The following is an 18,311-nucleotide window of genomic DNA, read 5'->3' on the forward strand; positions in this document are numbered from 1 at the left end:
GTTCTGTGGTAGTGGCAGTGGTATGGACACTGTAAGCTCATAGAGTGAGCCTTCCCATGTTAGTTCCCTTATCTGCCAATATACTCTCCTTTACTACCAGGATTTTGCTGAAGCTGTATTATCCCTGGCAGAGAAGTAATAAGACAAGCCACAGTGCTGGTTTTTAGTGTGGGTTTGTGTCCAGCCCCTCAGGCTGCCTCCTTTAATTCATTACTGCATGGTGATGCTGTGGCTGCAGGTGCTGCATCTCAGCCCGGGCACAGTCCCCACTGTGTGATGGTACAGCCTCCTATTCCTTGGGACAGGACACAGCTGATCAGTTCTATAACAATTACCATTACTTTTGAGCCTAATAATAATAATCTTCAGTGCTTGACACCTACTAATCTCAAATACAAAGTTTACAAGGATGAAAACATATCTCTGTTTCAGATATGGTAACTCTGGGTGTCTGATATTGTAGTTGACTCTGTTGAGATCTCCCAGCAGGCTGGTGGCAGAGGGAGAAGCAGTGCCCTGGATGCTCTTTCCACCATTCCCTGGAGGGTGGGCAAGATATCTCCTTTGTGGGAGTCACAGTATGTCACCCTCAAGCCTTCTGAAAGCTTATCAGCCTTTCAGCTCTCACAGTGAACAGATCTTTCAAGGAGGGATGATAGAGGCTGAAATTCAAGCTGAGATGTGATTTCAGGAGTCTACACTCTTACAGTGATGACCAGTCCTTCACCAGCAAATGATAAATGAGATACCTCAGGGCTGGCAGATTCAATCTCACAGAAAGATGACAGATTTTCTTGTTACAATGTTTTATATACAGATTGAATTAAAGTCCAGATTTGCACATCTACTTGGAGTTCAACAGTATTCCCATGAGTGGTGCCATCAGTCACAAGCTACACAAAGTGAACAAAATTCAGTGTTACTGGTATTAATTCATTATCTTGTAGATCCTTAACAGCTTTTTTAAGATCTTGAGAACCTCTAGGTAATAGCAAAGATTAGACAAACAAAGCACAGGTTTCTTTAGAGTCACAAAGGCAAGAAAATTGTTTACAGGTTGCTACTGCACTGCCCCCAGGCTTTACACAGACCATGACTCCATACTGAACCTACAGCAGTGGACAGCCCCCATGTACAGAGATGCCCTGAAAAGCTGAGGCAGAGCACCTGCACCTGGCCAAATTGAAACAAGAGTTAAACCAAACCCTCCCCGTGCTTCACTGATAGTCATTTCCTTTGATAATGGCTATGAAATAAAAATATGCATCACTTTCAGAAGGAAAGGGTCCAGGGATGATTCAAGAGAATCTGCTCCATTGGTAAAAGTCCAGTTTAATAGCAGCATTTGTCAAGGAACAGATCTTTGTCTAAAATTATTTCTAACCAATGAACTAATGAAATACCAGCTCCATTTAAAAGACACTTCAAAATAATAAAATAATTCATTTAAACAGCCATTAGGGATCCACAATTTGCTGCTATATTTATGTAGTTATAATGCAATATGATTTACTAGTGGAAGGGTTAAATTAACTTGCATAATTATTAATGACAGATTTTGGCAGCAGCATCAGTTATTAGCTGATATTCATATTATATTAATGGACACTGTGTCCTCACTTTGGGATAACATCCCGAATTTCCAGACTACTGCTTCCTTGACCTGCTACATTGACTTAAATATTACCCTTGAGTTGCAATTACACAAGCAGGGCAACACCTTTATATCATGTTCAGAACAATGCAATGCACAAAACCCTTACAAGAACATATTTCTGTCGGTCTGCTTTACCGAGGTCAGCTGCTCAACCCTTCCTGCTGGAACAGCTTGTGCCAATTAAGCATTTACTTCTGACTTGTCAAGATGAGGCACAACTCCTTCTGCCAGGAGCAGGTGAACCTACAATCACTTGTAAATCAGCAGCCTCTGACTCATCAGTAACTTCACTGAAGATTTGTTATCTTCCTAATCAGTGAAATGGTAGGCATGTACAAATGGACTGCCATCCACAGAAGGAATTAATGTCTTCAGCTTAGCCAACTCCTTCTGCTTAAAAAAAAAAAAATCAAGATGTTGGAGTATGCATGTCAGAGTAGAAAGGACTGTTCTACTGCAGAACCTGTTTAATATGTGGTGGTTCTTTTTAAAAATTAGACAATGCTTTTAATCTATAGACAACAGAACTCCCACTGAATCGTGCCCTGCAAAATCTGGCCTGAGGCTCTTACTTCTACATACTTCAAAATGCATTTTCAACAGAAGGACTTTTCCATTATATCAATTTATTACTGTATTCAGTAAAAATTACTGTATTCAGAAAAATTCAAAACAAATATGCAAGGTCCCAGAGCAGGGGAGATATTCGTCACTTGCCTAAACAGCAAGTAGACTTGGCAAAACATTTCAAAATTTATTGTGATGAAAAACTCTGAAATGGGAAAGCTGTGACTGACCATCTGGTCTTACCAGTGTTCTAAACAGAAAGAGAATTTACAACAGCTCAGTATGAGGAGATGTTAGGTGAAGGAGTGACAACAGAATCCTATAATGAAAGTATTTGTATGAACCTTTCCAGTCTTACCTGCTTTCTAATCACTAATCCTGCTCTTCAGACTTAATATTACATCTTAGATGCTCAAACTATTTCAAATGTATTTGATTGCTGCTTAAGAAATCTCCTCACCATAAATTTTTTTTCATTTTGACTGAGAGATAAGGACTTGTAACTTCTATTCCTACACCAGAAATAACTGTGCTTAACAGAAAAAAACCGGCAGTAGAATTCTTTATATATTTGGTGACAAAATCAGAGTGCCTGCAATTTGAGGCAGAAAATCCAATCACTGCATTTCTGATTTAGATGGATGAATTCTGCTTAATTCAGTCTTGGATGCTTAATGATTTGGTTCACTGTGCTAAGAGTGAAGGTAGTGTCTGTGATGTGAAAACAACATGATGGGGACGTGGGACCAGACTCTACTTCTGCCATCATCATCCATGGCTCCAGGCTGTGGGGTCGGAGTTCAATTTAGATTTGAAAGTCTCCAAATCCTATAGCCAGTTCTGAGAGTCACATTCCTCCAGTAACACAAAAGTGTATGTGGGAGACGACAAGAATTGAATTTTGGTTTTGCTTTGTAAATTAAGAACAATGCTCTCACACAAGACTGCAATCCACAGTATGACAGCTGTGTTACCAAAACTGGAAGAGCTTCCCTCTTTCAGCATTTGTTTGCATTTAAAAAAAGTCACTGTCTAGACCAGACTTGCACTCACAGTAGCAGTCACTACTGTAAATGTCTTCATGCAGGAGACAATGTGTCCCCTGCCATTTTGGGGCTACTGTAATTCTCTGCTGTTCAGTTTTGGTAGTCACTATGTTGTATGCAGGATGGAGGGAAATGTCTTCCCCATATTATAAAACAAACCCAGCTCTCCATGTTTGTTAACAATTCCTTTGGGCATCACTTGGGAGAAATCCACCCAAGATTCCTCTAATATGTCCAAATATCTGAAAACTACTCTGAACAAGTCTTTCAGGCAGAAGGGCAGCAGAAGGGTGGTCCTGCCAGCTGAGCACTTATGGCCAGCAGCTTTGCAGTGGGCGCTTGTAAAAGGGCAGAAAGCCCTCACAAGATGAAATGCATAACCAAAGGGAAACTGAAACTCAAAGCTCTCTGAGGTGCTCAACTCCTGCTGCAGCAGCCTACATCAGACTGAGCTGAGCTGATTATTGGGCATCTCATATTTGAATCATCATGGCCTCCAGAAAGAGTTCAATTCATTTTGCAGTCACAGCTTCTCCTCCACTCCTGGGGGATAATCAGACCTCTGCCAAGGACAGAAGTTCTTCAGGCACTGGGTAGGCAAACACATCAGCATCCAAGTACAAGAAATGTAGTGGTGAGCACCAGGACCATGCTCAGCTTTCCTGCTGGAATAGCGACATGGAGACACTAATTCAGCATAAGGTCAAACTCATTCTTTGAACCCACACTGGATCACCTCTGCCTTCTACCATCAGGATTTAGAAAATCCTAAGGAAAACCCATTTCTTATTCTTTTACGTACTAGAGCCATACAATGTTTATTTCTGTAACAAGTTCTTGCTCTGAAAGGCTATTTTAACAATTAGCAATATATCTGAAAACTTTGGTTACTTGAACCAAAGTTTAAGAAGTTCCATACTATACCTGTTCTTCAGATTCCTGCCTAATATACACACATTGAGACAGTCCAGAGATGAGTGGCATTCCTCAGGGGATGGTATTGGGACTGGTGCAGTTTAACATCTGTGTCAGCAACACAGACAGGGGGATTGAGCACATCCTCAGCAAGTTTGCTGATGACACCAAGATGTGTTGTGCACTCAACACACTGGAGGGGGTGGATGCCACCACAGAAGAGCAGATGCTGTCCAGAGGGACCTTGACAGGCTTGAGCAGTGGGCCTGTGCAGACATCGTGAAGTTCAACAAGGTCCTGCACCCATGTCGGGGCCATTCCAAGTACAAACAAAATCTGTGACAAGAATAGATTAAGAGCAGCCCTGAGGTGAAAGACTGAGGGGTGCTGATGGACAAGAAGTTTTACATGACCTGGCAATGTGTGTTCACAGCCCAGAAAGCCAAGTGTGTCCTGGGTGCATCAACACAAGTGTGACCATCAGGTCAAAGTAGGGGATTCTTCCCTCTACTCCACTCTCATAAGACCCCATCTTCAGTACCATGATCAGCTCTGGGCTCAATATAAGGAGGATGTGGACTCACTCCAAGAGGGGGGCACAAAGATGATCAGGTGGCTGGAGCACCTTTAATATGACACAGGCTGAGAGAGCTGGAGAAACTCCAGGGAGACCTTATAGAAGCATTCAGTACCTGAAGGGAGCCTATAAAAAAAACATTTTACAAGGGCATGTATGGCTAAGGACAAGGGGTAATGGATTTAAACAGAAAGAACATAAATTTAGATTAGATGTTAGGAAGAAATTCTTTACTGTGTGGATAGTAAGGCACTGGAACAGATTGTCCAGAGAAACTGTGTCTTCCCTGGAAGTGTTCAAGGCCATTTTGGATGGGGCTTCTAGGAACCTGGTCTAGGGGAAGGTATCAACATCCATGGCACGGGGGTGAAACTAGATGATCTTCATGGTCCCTTTTAACCTGAACCATTCCATGAATCTGTGATCTGTCCTAAAAGATCTGGATGTCCTTAGCTTTCCTACTTGCACTGAAGGGACCCTGTGTGCTTTCTGAAATTAAGCTGTACATCTGAGCTTATATAGCTGCCAAAAGGTTTCACCCTTCTTATAGCTGGTCATTTTTATATTGGCATTTTCACCAGTCCAAATAATTAGTTAATTAGATGCTCTGTCTCCAGAGATAAAGATTTCACTCTGAAAAACAAAATGATACAATTACTGCATGGAGATTAGAGTCCTCTGCAGTGATGTCATTCACCGTGGCTTTGCACTGACAGGATTGTGCTTGATCTCAGCTGACAGCTCAGGGCAAACTTCCACTAAGGTCAGGAGCTGTAAAGACTTCACTGTGTACCTATGTGTGAGCATCCAAACACCAGAGACTGGTTCATGTATCCAGACTCAGCTTATGTCTCCTCCTCTGAATTTTGACTTGAAGCAATGTTTGAATGAACACTTCCTTCGTCCAGAGAGCAGATGGCAATACCAGGGTCTCCTCACCCAAAACTATGGACTCCTCTACCCAAGGGTAGAGCAGAGACAGCAAATGTTGCTCACCAACACGTGAGGCGTGCAGGTTAGAACGTCTTTGCTCTTCCTTGTGCCATTTTAAAGAAATCACTTCTGATATTTTTTTGTAAGACCTTACACAGGTTTAAACTAATACTGACTACAGTGTATATCTAGCTCTAACCTCTTCCCCCTTTCCTGTTTTGAAAGCCTGACTTTTACTTCCAGACAAAGTCCTTTCTTCTTTGCAATGCCCCTGGAGAAACCTGCATGCTCACAGAGTATTTAGGGGCTGGCAACAGCAGTTTTTCAGATTTTTAGGGGTCAACATCACTTGAACTAGCTCAATCTCATGGGTCTGTGAAGCTGGGTTAGAAATGCTGCCTAAACAAGTATTCCATCCACCTTGTCTTAGTCTTGGCTGAAATCCAGAGACAATGAGGAAAGCAGATGGAGAGAAAAAGACACAGTTAATTAAAGGCCAGGTTCTGAGCCTCTCTACTGCCTTGAGGTCATTACAGACATATCTAGGGAACACACTCAATTTCATTGAAAGTTCCTTCTTCCTTTGCTGTCAGCATCTAAGTTTAGTTGGCCTTAGGCCCCTTAGAGCCTCCTGAGCTTTCCCTTCACTCCATCAGTGAGTGGTTTTCTAGGCATGGGTTAAAGAGCAGGCTGCTGCTTGCATAAGGGGAGTCACTCCGGAAACATCGATGTGCCAAACCGTCTGGAGGAGCTGCCACGGGCTCAGGGACCATTCTCCGGACAGCCCTCAGCATCACACAGTCCCCACCATGCCAGGGACTCTAACATGGGCTGGGGTCCCTCTCCTCAGAGCCCCTTGGTAAGGTACACATCTGTATCAAATCAGACAGCAAAGAACTGCAGCTGAAATGAAGCTCAGGAAAGTCAAAGCTCAGGTAGCCCGTGTGTCCCACTTTGCAGAAGAAGGTACAGGTGAACCAGCAATTCTGAGAGAGCAGCATGCACAGGGAGCAGCGTGGCAGCTTTCATTTAGATGCTGCAAGGCTGATGGGCCCCCAGGAGGAGGCACAGGGTTATGGTGCCATGAGGGAATTGGCTGCAGGGCAGAGGCAGTGAAGGCAAGATCAGGGGTTGGATGGGGCACCATAAAAGCAAGTGGTCCATGTGAAGGAGTTAGAAATGTGGGGAAAGGAGACCTGGGCTCATCCCTGAAAGAGGACAAAAGCAGTCTGTTTAATTTCCCATATTCATAAAGCTTCATTTATTCAGTGCCTCCTCAGGATGTGCTGAAACACTCCCCACACATTCTTAATGTAAGTACCCAACTCTAACAGGGATGTGTCTCCTAAATCAGGGAAAGCTGGTGCTCCTCATGCTGCTTGTGGTTTTAGACTGCCTGCTAAGCTGTGTGATTCTACTCATTTTCTCCAGAGGGAATTAGGTTATTTCCCCTCAGAGTAAACACAGCATTTTCCAGCTATTATATGTGAATTCGAGGATTCTCTGCATTTAATAGATTTTGTATAAATCCATCTGCAGGAAGAAGAGCTAAAGATTTGTTGCTGGATCAGCCTGTCAATATTGAAGTGTCTAAAGAGATATGTACTATAATTGTTCCTAAAAGTCCTCCAAGCACAATAAAAGTCTTTCAGGGAGCTATTCAGCTGCTCACAAAGTTATGCAGTGCCATCCCATACAACCAAGTAGGGTTTGTAAAACAATCAAGTGGGATTAACAGAAAAGGTACATCAGAGGGTTCTCTGATTTTCCACAACAGCAGCTTGAGGCCACATCAAAGAGCACTAGATGCTTCCTATAGCAGACAACGGAACTGTCAGTGTCTGTGATTGGAGAGACAGGATTTTTGCATCCATTGGCTTTAACCACCCAGCCCAAACCATGGTAGCTGCTTTAGAGTTGATCTAAATCTCCAGCAACATTCAGTTTGATTGCAGATAGAGCTTTTAAGGACAGTGCCTAGCAGACTGCAGCCTTTTGTGGCTCACAAAGCTCTGAAAGCAATTCCAGCATCTTTATGTAGTACCTCATGACTATACCTTGTAAAGGTAAAAATCTTGCAGGTCCTGGACTGCTGTTTTTTTTGCAGATGTCTTTCCAGTACTAAATTTTATTCATTTAGTAAATTCAAAGTGCAAATCTAGCATCAGCCACTTTGCTCTTTACTTCCCTCTCCTCTGAATACCATTTAAAAGCAGTGTCTATACCATCAATATTTAACCACAAGGCTTGTTGTTTCTCCCAAGGAAGTGGATTGCTGTACACATGGACTAAATCACAGTGCCTAGACAGCTGATGATAATGAAAGCACCATTCAAGATGAGACACTTGATTGCTACTCTAAAGCTTACCAGTGAAAGAAATGTGTAACCTCTTTTTTCATTGTATTTGAAATGAAGTCACTTGCTTAAATATTAGTCATCTGGATTTATATAGCTCATTTTTAGAACTGTGTTAGCACCTGGCAATCCAGCATGACAAAGCATCAGGCTATCCCAGTCACAGGCCCATTAGATTTCTTGTTCTTCTTTCTGCAATGTGTGACAGACTTCTCTTTTCCTAACATGATTTACTTCCCACTTGACAGGGGACAAATCCATGCACTCAGAGCAGCTGCCTGATGGAGGGGAAACAGCCTGGCAGTGGTGCTCCCTTCCCAGTACAGCTGGTCAGCAGGGCTGGTCCCTGTGCCAACACTGCCACATCTCATCCCCCTCAGGGTAACAGGGTACCCCAGGCACAAGAAAAGAGAGTGACAAAGTACTTTATTTTCTGGCTGTGATACAAAGATCAAGGTAATTTTCCATATTACTGCCCATGACATTTTCCTGAGCATTGAAAGAGATTTTTCCTGCTATAAAAATTATCCCTCTCTTCTTTCCCAGCTGTCTTTGTACTTCCTTTTCCAAGTGTCTTGGTTTTTCTCTGCCTTTGCCTTAATTTTCTGCAGTGTAGCACAAGTACAAAGCATGCTCCTGGCAGAAAAGACAGTGAAAGATTCTGCCTGTCCTCTGCCTGACTAAAAGCTAGGCAGAAGCCTTCTTCATGTCTTCTGCACATCTGGAGATGGTGCTGATAAAGACAAACAGCCAGATGATGATACCTAATGATTTATTTTTCCTTGGGGGAAATGCTGAGGATACAGGATACACTTTGCAACACTGCTCCCAGGAGAGTTTATATAAGCAGGGAGAAGAATTAATAGGCAGCCGTGCAGGGAGAGAAGAATTTATGAAAATGCATGAGCGTTAAGGAGATTTACTGGAATACCGAACTCCTGGGACCCAGTCTGTGTCCCTGAACACACTGGGTGCAATAGAAGCAGGAAGGTCTCTCCCACAGTGCAGGGACCATGGGGACAGAGATCACTCTCTGGAAATTATCTGTATGTCAGGGATCACAGGACCACTGATGTGGAAAGCAGCTGCAGAGCTAGTCAGCAGGAGCTGAAGGCACCAGGTGTGCTGGGCATGGGGATGTATGGCTGGAAATAAGGAGGAGCTTGGGTGCACTGGGTAAGGCTTGGGAGCTCTGATTTGTATGAAGAGAAAGAGATGAGTCTTACCCTGTATGTGCATTAGTGGGAAAACTGCTCCCTTGCCATTGACTCCTGACATGCCTCCTATTTTTGTAACAGTTGTAAGCAATTTAAAACCAGTGAGCCTGAGTCACTGCTATGGTAAACTGTAGTGCTCCAGTGTCTTGACAACAGTCAAACGTACTGAATGGTCTAGACAGAGTGTTTGGATTTTTGTCTGCTTATAAATTAATTTGCCTTGGGGCACCCAGACCTTCAAGCTTCACACCTGGCAAAAAAGGGGGTCATGCCACTCAAGGGGCAGCACAGCACTATGTCTCTGTAGGAAAGCATTTCCCAGGACTAGGGGAGTAGGGAATCATTTAAAACTGGGGAATCATATAGAACACAATAAAAGGAGGGAATTTCTCTGGCTTTCCTCCAAAAGCCAAGCATTATTCATTAGATCAGAAAACAGATCTCCATCTCTACTGAAAATATTTCTTCTTCATTTGCTAAGTGGAAAATGACAAATGAGCTAGCTGTGCCCTTTCTCCTGTCTGTCCAGGGGTCCCCATCTCTTTGCCCTCCTGCAGCACACCACAACAGTATCAGGAGCTACTTACTTGGCACTGCTAGCAACCTCGGGGGTGGCGGAGGTGGAGGAGGCGGTGGTAACAGTGGAGGTGGCCTGCACTGGCAAATTTCCTGGCAGCTCTCTGAAAATTTCTCTGCTACAGGCTTGGAGCATGACTTCTGGGGCTCACCCTGAGTGACCTGTGAAGAAACAAGTCATTGCATGAGCAGCAGAACAATGAAAACTTATGAATGTGGTTTTTAGACTTGAGTACCTGAGTGGCGCCTCAGACCTGTAGTGAGAACTGAGCTAAAGTTCCTAAGATGTCCCTTCCCTACATGGTCCCCATTTTTAGTATTTTTTTATTTAACACAGTATATTCAAGAATTCTTTTCCTCTGTCAAATTTGGCAGCTGGTTTCTGAGTTATTATGGGGTAAGGAGAAGGCAGGCAGTGGCAGACAATATGATTGCATAAGCCTTTCCTTAGGAGAGCCATCTAGCAGCATGCATTATTCACAGGGTCATTGCTGCAAGCCAGAGAGCTAATAAAAATTACAAGACAGTTAGGGTCAGGATTATGTTCCTTTTCCTTATGGCAGAACTGAGAGCCAGAGGACATCCCTTCTCTGCTTTGCCAGCCTCACTTGGAAGTTCAGAGAGCATTTCTCAGGGTGTCTCAATTCCTGCAAAGAGGGGAGGCTACCAGAATTTAATCATCTGTGGACCACAGCAATAATATGGTTTAAGCAGAAATGCCACAGTGTAGCCTCCTGTGAGATGCAATGTTGGTTAATAATAAAGGTGAATATGAGGCATTGCAGAACCCAAGCATAAGCACCACTTGGCCATGGGCAGTGATTGAACCAGTACTGGTATACGATATATTCAGTCACAACAAACACTGTTTATTAACAGCATATTTTTCTTATCATAGTCTTATTTACATAACTAGGGATTCAAGGTATATTCAGTAAAATTCAGTAAAAAATAATGCTACAAAATGGAGACAGTCATCAATGAAAAGGAAATTTGCTGAGCATCACAGAAGCTTCTGAGAGGTGTTAACTTCAGAAGTCTCTAAGCCAGCTCTTTTTGAATGACTTATACAGGATACAATTTCGAATAGACAAAGCAAAGCCTAAAAGATTAATAAGCATGTTATCTAACAAGTACTTTGAATGTAAGTATTAGGGAACCACCTGGGACAGACTTGTGTCCTGCTGAAGCTAGGATAGTTATGCTAACATATTTTCTTGTAAAGTTTGGTCTCAGGCAGGTTATTGTCCTAATAGTTGTGACTTAACATCATCTACTTTAATTAGCATCATCTTCTTTAATCAGCAAACACGTCGGTCATTACAAGGAAGCTGTCTCATGCCATGCTTTCTGATCTGTTTTAGGCAGGCTTCTTCTGCCTCTCTGGCAGGGTCACCCAGGGTTGGCTTCTCCCCACTTCTCTCTCCTGCCCAAGTTTTCTTCCCTCCCCCTGCCAGCTCCAGACACACAGTCTGTCTCCTCTCCCCTTTCAACCCTGTCTCCCAGCATGGCCAGTGTGCCTCTTCCACTACCCACAGCTGAGCACCACGGGGCTGCACTGCCCTGCAGGAAAGCTGCACACAGTCGTTTTCTATATTTCTGGCCAAAAAGAGAGATGTGGCTAATTAAAACAACATCACTGCACAAAGGACGTGTTCACATGCGTAGGCGGTTTCTAAATGCAGAAAGACGCATTGCTCTGGCCTCGGGGAAATGGAGGTAGGGCTTTGTTGATTAAATATTATAGGGAGGAAGGAAAGAAAAGAAAAGGCTACGTGTAGCTAAGTTGGAAGGACGGCTCAGCACAGCATAAGGCTCAGTTTTTTAAACAGCTTGTCTAAATCTATTACCAAACATAGGGAAAAACAAATTCAGCACAAGCGCTTTCCAACTTTCCCCTTCACCATCAGGTAACAGTAAGAGGATGGTTAAAGATCATCCCAGACAGCTTCCAGGAACTTACACAAACTCCCTGAACACTCTAATGAATCAAAGTGACTTGGCTGCGTAATCCCTCATGACTAGTAATAAATCTGTCTGCTAAGAAGGTTTATTTGTTTTTAAAGTAAGTGATCCCAGGCAGCTGAATATCCTCCATGCTGCTCTTCCAACACCGCTCACATCAGGGCTTGGGGTTCCAGGCACGCTCCCAAGATGAGCCCTGTGAGAGAAGTGTTGGGGGCATACCTGGGGTACCTCCTTGTTCAACAGGTGTGACAAGATTTACCTTGCTGACAGAAGGAGCTGGGCCCACACCTCTCCAGTGGCGTTGGCAGCTAACTAGGAAGCAGCTATTAACTCCTAGCTACATCCTGGGCCCTCCATTATTGGATCCTGAGAGCTCACTATGGTCTTGCAGGGGGCAGTGTGATGGGAGAAGATGGACACAGGGAAAAATAACATTGAACAGACTTGGAGCCATCTTCCCTTGCAGATCAGAAACAGCTTTGCATATGAAGATAGTGCTGGTATGGCAAAGCTACATTGACTTATTGCTCTAACTTAATATCAACCAGAACCAAAGGATTGCTCTGTCTTTTTTTAGAGTTATTGCCTGCTTTTAAATCCCTGGAGGCTCTTCTCCCTTAGGCTGGTAATAAGAGTGTTCTCAGAAAATAGTAGATAATTTTTCTCAATTACTTTGCAGACAAGAGTAACACTATCATGGCCAGTCACTTGCTGCTCCTGCTCCTGTCTACTTTAAAAATATTATTTCAGGAAAATAAAAAAAAAAGGAAAGTAAAAAAAAAAACGAAAAGTTACTTTGCATCTCAATACTTTAGCCTGAAACTCTATAACAATTTCCCATGATCATTTTTAAATAGTCGGGAAAGAACTGACATTTAAAAGCATGGGCTTTATCACCTATTTGTTTCCCTTCTCCTGTCACTGAGTGAAATGTGTGGTTGTTAGAAGATAGAAGTAGGAACATAAATATTACCTTGATGGGTTTGATGGGTTTATCTTAAAGGCTTTGTTTTAAAAACAAAGATATTTTAAGTTAGCTGAAATCCGCCAAGAAAAGGAAAGACCCAAATTGAAGTTGAAGGCCTCGGGAAGGAGAGAAATAGCCAAGGACTGCAGCAAGAGGACAGAATAGTAACAGTAATATAAAGCAGCAGATAACAGTAGCAAGACAGAATCAGGAAAAAAAGGAAAGCATTTGGCTCCTTTTCAAGGAAAAAAAATCCCCTTGTTGATGTCTATTAGTCTTCTTATGAAAGAAATGAAGGCTATTACTTGCGTCTTCTAAAGGTAAGCAGAAAAAAATCACTAGAAAATATGCTTTAGGGAACAATCTTGCTCTGGCAGGAGATGATGAAATAATACTCCATTGTTTCTTTCTTACTGCCTGCAATTCAAGGTAAGCTGCCTTTAGAGTATGTGGCAGGAAACGAAAAGCATTTTGAAAGAGCCACACCTTTCTATGGCCAGGTCACCTAAATGAATCTGGCCTCAAACTTCACTGCTTATTTGCTCTGGCAGACTCTTCCATAGCCCCAGAATGGCTTTGGAAGACCTTTGGGAGGGGTAACTGTAAGCCCACCAGGCTGCCAGGCAGTTTGTGGCACAGAGGTTACCTTGATGAGGGATCACCTTCGGAGACAGATCCACAGGGCTCTTCCAGCCATTCCTCCAGCTGCTGGAGGTGCCATGAACACATTTTCTTGGCCTATCTGAAACTTGGTTGCTTGTTTGGCACGAGGCTTGCTTAACACACTGAGCAGTTGGCCAGTCTAGGCATATGCTGCCTGGACTTCAAGCTGATGCATTTTTTTCCTAGCTCTGTAAATATGTAGAGTTGACTTTATGGATTTGTGCATTTGATGCGAACATGTTTTGCAAAAAGGACAAATGTTTTAAAATACTCATGGAAATGAAAATCTGATCCACAAATGTCCAGAGAAGAACAAAAAGAAAGTGGTAACTGGTGGTTTCCTTTTGCAGCCTCTGTCTCTGAAGTTTGTGCCTGTGGAATCTTTCTTTTTAATCCAAGATTTCTTTTAGAAACAGTGATCCTAGTCCTGTTTTGCATACCATGGAAGAATAAATCTGCATGTGGTCAGAACTGTTTAGTATTTCAGTAGAGTCCCATGGGGTTGCAGCAGTTCACAAGCATGTTCTACAGAGTGGGATGGGAAAAGAGGATTAATACAGTCCCTGGAGGGTGGCCTTCTTATGACTTTTTTTAATCAGGTAAAAGGAGGAAAGCTTTAACAGAGAAGTGCAGTTGACTGAAGGCACAGAGACCTCTAAAAGCCTGCTGATGTAGCAACAGCTTTGTCTCTTGGAAGCAGTCTACAGAGATGAGATGAGATCTCAACACTGCTGCATAAATCCCAGGACAGCTCTGTGCAATTCACATCAGTTAATCCAGATACATGTTTACAAAACCAGAAAATAAAACGAGTCCCTGCTATTTATCTTGACCCTTTTTGCTCTTTTTCAAATTATGTCAAAAGCCTCTGACAGAATCATCCCTTCCCTTGTGTCACGGAACTGGCAACCATGCTAATAAGAAAATATTGTGGGTTTTGTTTTGGTTTTGTTTTTAGTAAGATAAATGTTTCTCCTTTGATTAGCATCTGACTGAATCTGTTAAGTATCTCAAGGCAGGGCCTTAGGAGGAATTGCTGAGGTGGGAGGGAAGGCTATGGCACACTAAGTCATTGAGGGGACAAATGCGTGCAGAGGGGCTGGGGGATGTGAGAAAACATGCCTGCTGCTATAGATGGAGCAGGGGCAGGGGAGCAACATTACAGAATTAGTCAAGGAGAGAATGGCTTGTGAGACTGAAGATAAGAGCAAGGATTATGACTCAACATGGGGAAGAGAATCATGGGACGGGTTCAACCATGAAGGAATTTCAGTCACAGGAAGGATGGAAGGCTGGCATGCCAGTGAGCATTCCATACCTGCCCTTCCTATTGGAACCTGCTGATGGGAGCCCAGTTTTGGGAAAACGGGAAAAAAAGCTTGAGTATGAGTAGGCTGACTGTTCTTCCATAGAACAGCAAGCAATAGCACAAGCACAGTTGATGAATGGGTCATTAATCCAAATTCCAAATTATTGCAAGGAAAGGCTGGTGAGCTCCTTGGCTTTTTTATTTCTCAGAGCCTGTTTCAATTTTTATAAATGTAATTGTTTTTAAAAAAATTGCTTCAGATCATGTGAGTAATTTCCCAGAAGGATGTTTATATGAGGTTTTTTTCCTCTGCTCAATTGACTGATAGGGGAGAGGTTGCAGGAGGCATCTCTTTTCACCCAACTATGTTTCCGTGAGAAATTCAGTTATAGTTTAAGATTGGCTACCTAAATACTTGAGTAGGACAGCAGGAAGGTAGCTCTGGCAGAAATATTTATGACAGGACATTGGTTTAAATGTTGTTTTTGTTTTATTTCTGTTAATTTTAATCCACAAGGAGCACAAATCCTCTTTGTCATTCATGGCAAGAGACAAGATGCTAAAACAAACAACATCTCTCTAATCTCTTGGGAGTCACTAAGTTTAGATCAGGGAGTAAAAGATGTGGAGTCTCCACTTTGTTTTTCCAAGAAAGAAAGTGTAATTAGTTTGTTCTTGAACGGCACTTGGCTGGCTCATCAATCACTTCTCTGAAGACTTATATTATAAATAAACTTTAAAATATCGAAGTGACGCATTTGAGATGAGCTTTGCTGCCGTTCTGATTCTCCAAACTGGATGGGCGCTCTCCCTCACTGTACACCAATGTCTCCCAGTCTCTCTTGCTGCCCACCCACATTACAATCAAGGTCATGCAACACCACGGCGTCGGAGTTGGTAAAAGCTGATTCAGCCTTTTACCCAGAAAACCCCCAATTCATTCGCAAGCAATCCCGAAAACCCACGGCAAGGCACGACCGCCGGGGCTCCGCTCCGCCGCTGCCTCTTCCCGTGCATCTTGCCACCTACAGCGAAACGCGCCTCCCAGCCCTCCGACCGCCGGCGCGCCGAAGAAAGTCAACTCCATCCTGCCGGGAGCGAGCACTCGGGCCGAGTTCAGCGCTCCGAGCGGGCACCGGCCGCCCGTCCCGCACACCCGGCCAGGGGGGCCCTCGCCGGCCACAGCGGCAGCTCTCCTGGCTTCGGGGCCGCCTGCGCGACCACCGCCCCGCCACGGCCTCCTTCCCTCCCCGCAGAGCCGGGGGTGCCCGAGGGGCTCTGCCCGCGCCCCCGCTTTCCCCCGCCCCGGCCCCGCCGCGCCCCGCGGCTGCGAGCGGGCTCGGCCGGCCCTACCTGGAGGGACCCCCAGAGCGGGTGGAGGGCACAGTGCAGCAGCAGGGAGGGCCAGCAGCAGCGGAGCAGCCCCAGCAGCTGCCGGAGCAGCATCCCTCCTGGGCGGGCGGGCGGGGGCGCGGGCTCCGGGCGACCTGGGGAGGGAGCAGAGCGAGCCGGCAGCAGAGGCGTTGGCTCGCACCCATCCCCGGAGCGCGACTGTCCCAACTTTAATTCTGGAGGGGAGGGAGGGAAGGCGGGAGGGAAGGAGGAGGGGGGGGAGGGAGGCAGGGAGATGGGCGGGTGGGGAGGGGAAAGAGTGGTCGGGAAAACCCAGAACCCTGCAAGTCCCGGCTCCTTCAGCAGGGAGACGCGCCTCCACCCCCCGCCTCCCTCTCCGCCCCGCCGGCTTCCCCTCCCTGGGATGCTCCGGCTGTCGCCGCCGGCAGCCTCTCCGTGCCGGGGGCTTCCCAGCCGGCGCTCACCGCTGAGCTCGGGGCTCCCGCACACACGGGAGGGGAGCGGGAAAAGTTTGGAGCCAGGCGCGGAAAAAAAGAGACAGGGCCGGGGCCGGGGCCGGAGCCGGAGGGGCGAGGCGGGGAGAGCGGCGCGGCCGCGCAGCCCGGGCATTGCATCTCCCACCAGCCCGCCGCCGCCGCTGCAGTGATTTTTCAAGCCCATCGAGGCAGTCCCTTCCGCGCACGGCTCCCCTCGTCTCTCCCTCCCCGCCCGGGCCCCTCCCGGCGGCAGCCGCCCTGCGCTGAGCCCGGCGGGGCGGCCCGGGCGGCTCGGGAGCCGCGGAGCGGCAGCGCCGCGCCCGCCCCGCAGCCGCCAGCGGCACCGGCCCCAAGCGCGGATGCAGCGGCACCCCCGCCCTGCAGGAGCCCATCCCCACTGCGGCCAGGAGGCTTTGGGGTCGGTGGCTGTCGGTGTTCACCCCTTCTCTCATGAGTGATGCAAGGGTTTGTCCTGTGACGGGCGGGACATGGGGTGGGTCGGCCCGGTGTCTCTGGGATGTAATCGGGAAGGCGCTTCATGGCATTTGTGGTTCTGTGTTCCAACAAAACACGCGGAAATGTGTAACAGCGCAGGAGGGGAAGTGGATAGACCACCCCCCAATATCAAAGCACCACAGTCCGGCTTCCCCACGGGAAGGAAACAGTAGAAAATCAAGGATGAAGATGGTTTTGCTTCCACTGAAGCACTAAAAGCAAAGCAGCTGTTTTGAGAATGGTGGCTATTGCTGAAAGTTGGGTCTTGCGGGTATCAAGATGACCATAAAGCCTTTGTTGTTGGGTCCATGGCACAGGGATCTTGTTTTCAATGTTTTAAATGCAGTAAAGCACATGGGTATGAACAAAATACCAGTTTGAAGGTTTACATTTCATACTAAGAGATGAATGAGTTTGAGGATATTGACTTTAGTTTCTCTTTGTATTTCTTGCTCTCACTGAGTCAAGTTTAATCATCAGTTTCATAAAAATCTGCTCAGAGAAGCAGGAATGGAAATACATTAACCTCTGAACTGATACACAGATAAAATTCTTTTCTCATACCACCATTACGTTCATTTCATGTCCATTCATTTCAGCCCCGACAGGCGCTGTTTTAAATGTCAGGACTATCAGGCCCAGCAGCATTTTACAAATGAGAACATCACACTGGAATTTAGTGGTGTTACACCTGATTTGAGGTGGAGTTGTTGAACCTAGGCATCTATTTGTAAATCCCTGTCTTGTGGTTTTATAAGAGGAGAATTCAGAGAGGCAGGGATGTTATGATCTTGGGTATAAACAGTAATTGTATAGCAAAGATATCTTCTGTAATGATGATGAAAAAGATGGCGTCCTTTTCTGTAAGCCTACTGTGTAATACGCAGGGCTTAATATATTGTGCTCATTCAATTATAGTTTTAGTGAGCTGGAGTCACAAGAGACAGCAAAGCTTTTCAGGCTTTCTGGTGATTTCCTGAAGGTATTTCAGCACTTGGTCACAGTACAGAACATAATAAATTGCACCATCTGTATACAGAGTTCTTGGTTCCTGACAGAATGAGAGATAAGGCTTTAGGCATTGTATGCCAAAAAAATACAACACAGATTTATTTTCTTTCAGTATTTACAATGCCTTAATGTCTGAAGAACTGTGGATTTTCCTGCCATTAGCGATTACCCAAGTAGCTGTCTCAAAGTGCTGTTCCTGTGGTTCACAGACAACCCAGGGAACT

General features: G+C 45.1%; 1 protein-coding gene across 3 annotated transcripts in view; it reads right to left on the reverse strand.

Annotated features, from left to right (window-relative positions):
• Window positions 1-16,346, reverse strand: part of PRIMA1 (proline rich membrane anchor 1) — an 83,417-nt gene extending 67,071 nt beyond the window's left edge. Inside the window, exons 1-2 of one of the 3 annotated variants that reach the window (XR_002466406.3) lie at window positions 16,106-16,338; window positions 9,857-10,007 (exon numbers count right to left, since the gene is read on the reverse strand). Coding sequence is in view for 2 of the 3 variants with exons in the window: in XM_085580666.1 (XP_085436792.1) it covers window positions 9,857-10,007; window positions 16,106-16,198 (244 nt within the window). In the remaining variant the exon portion in view is untranslated. Of the gene's footprint in view, window positions 1-9,856; window positions 10,008-16,105 lie in introns of all 3 variants that reach the window. The other 2 variants (XM_085580666.1, XM_021541306.4) reach the window with 2 other exon arrangements.
• Between the last annotated feature and the right edge of the window lie 1,965 nt (window positions 16,347-18,311).

Source organism: Lonchura striata, chromosome 5 (genome assembly GCF_050655825.1).
Source record: "Lonchura striata isolate lonStrDom1 chromosome 5, ASM5065582v1, whole genome shotgun sequence".
Taxonomy (NCBI): Eukaryota; Metazoa; Chordata; class Aves; order Passeriformes; family Estrildidae; genus Lonchura; species Lonchura striata.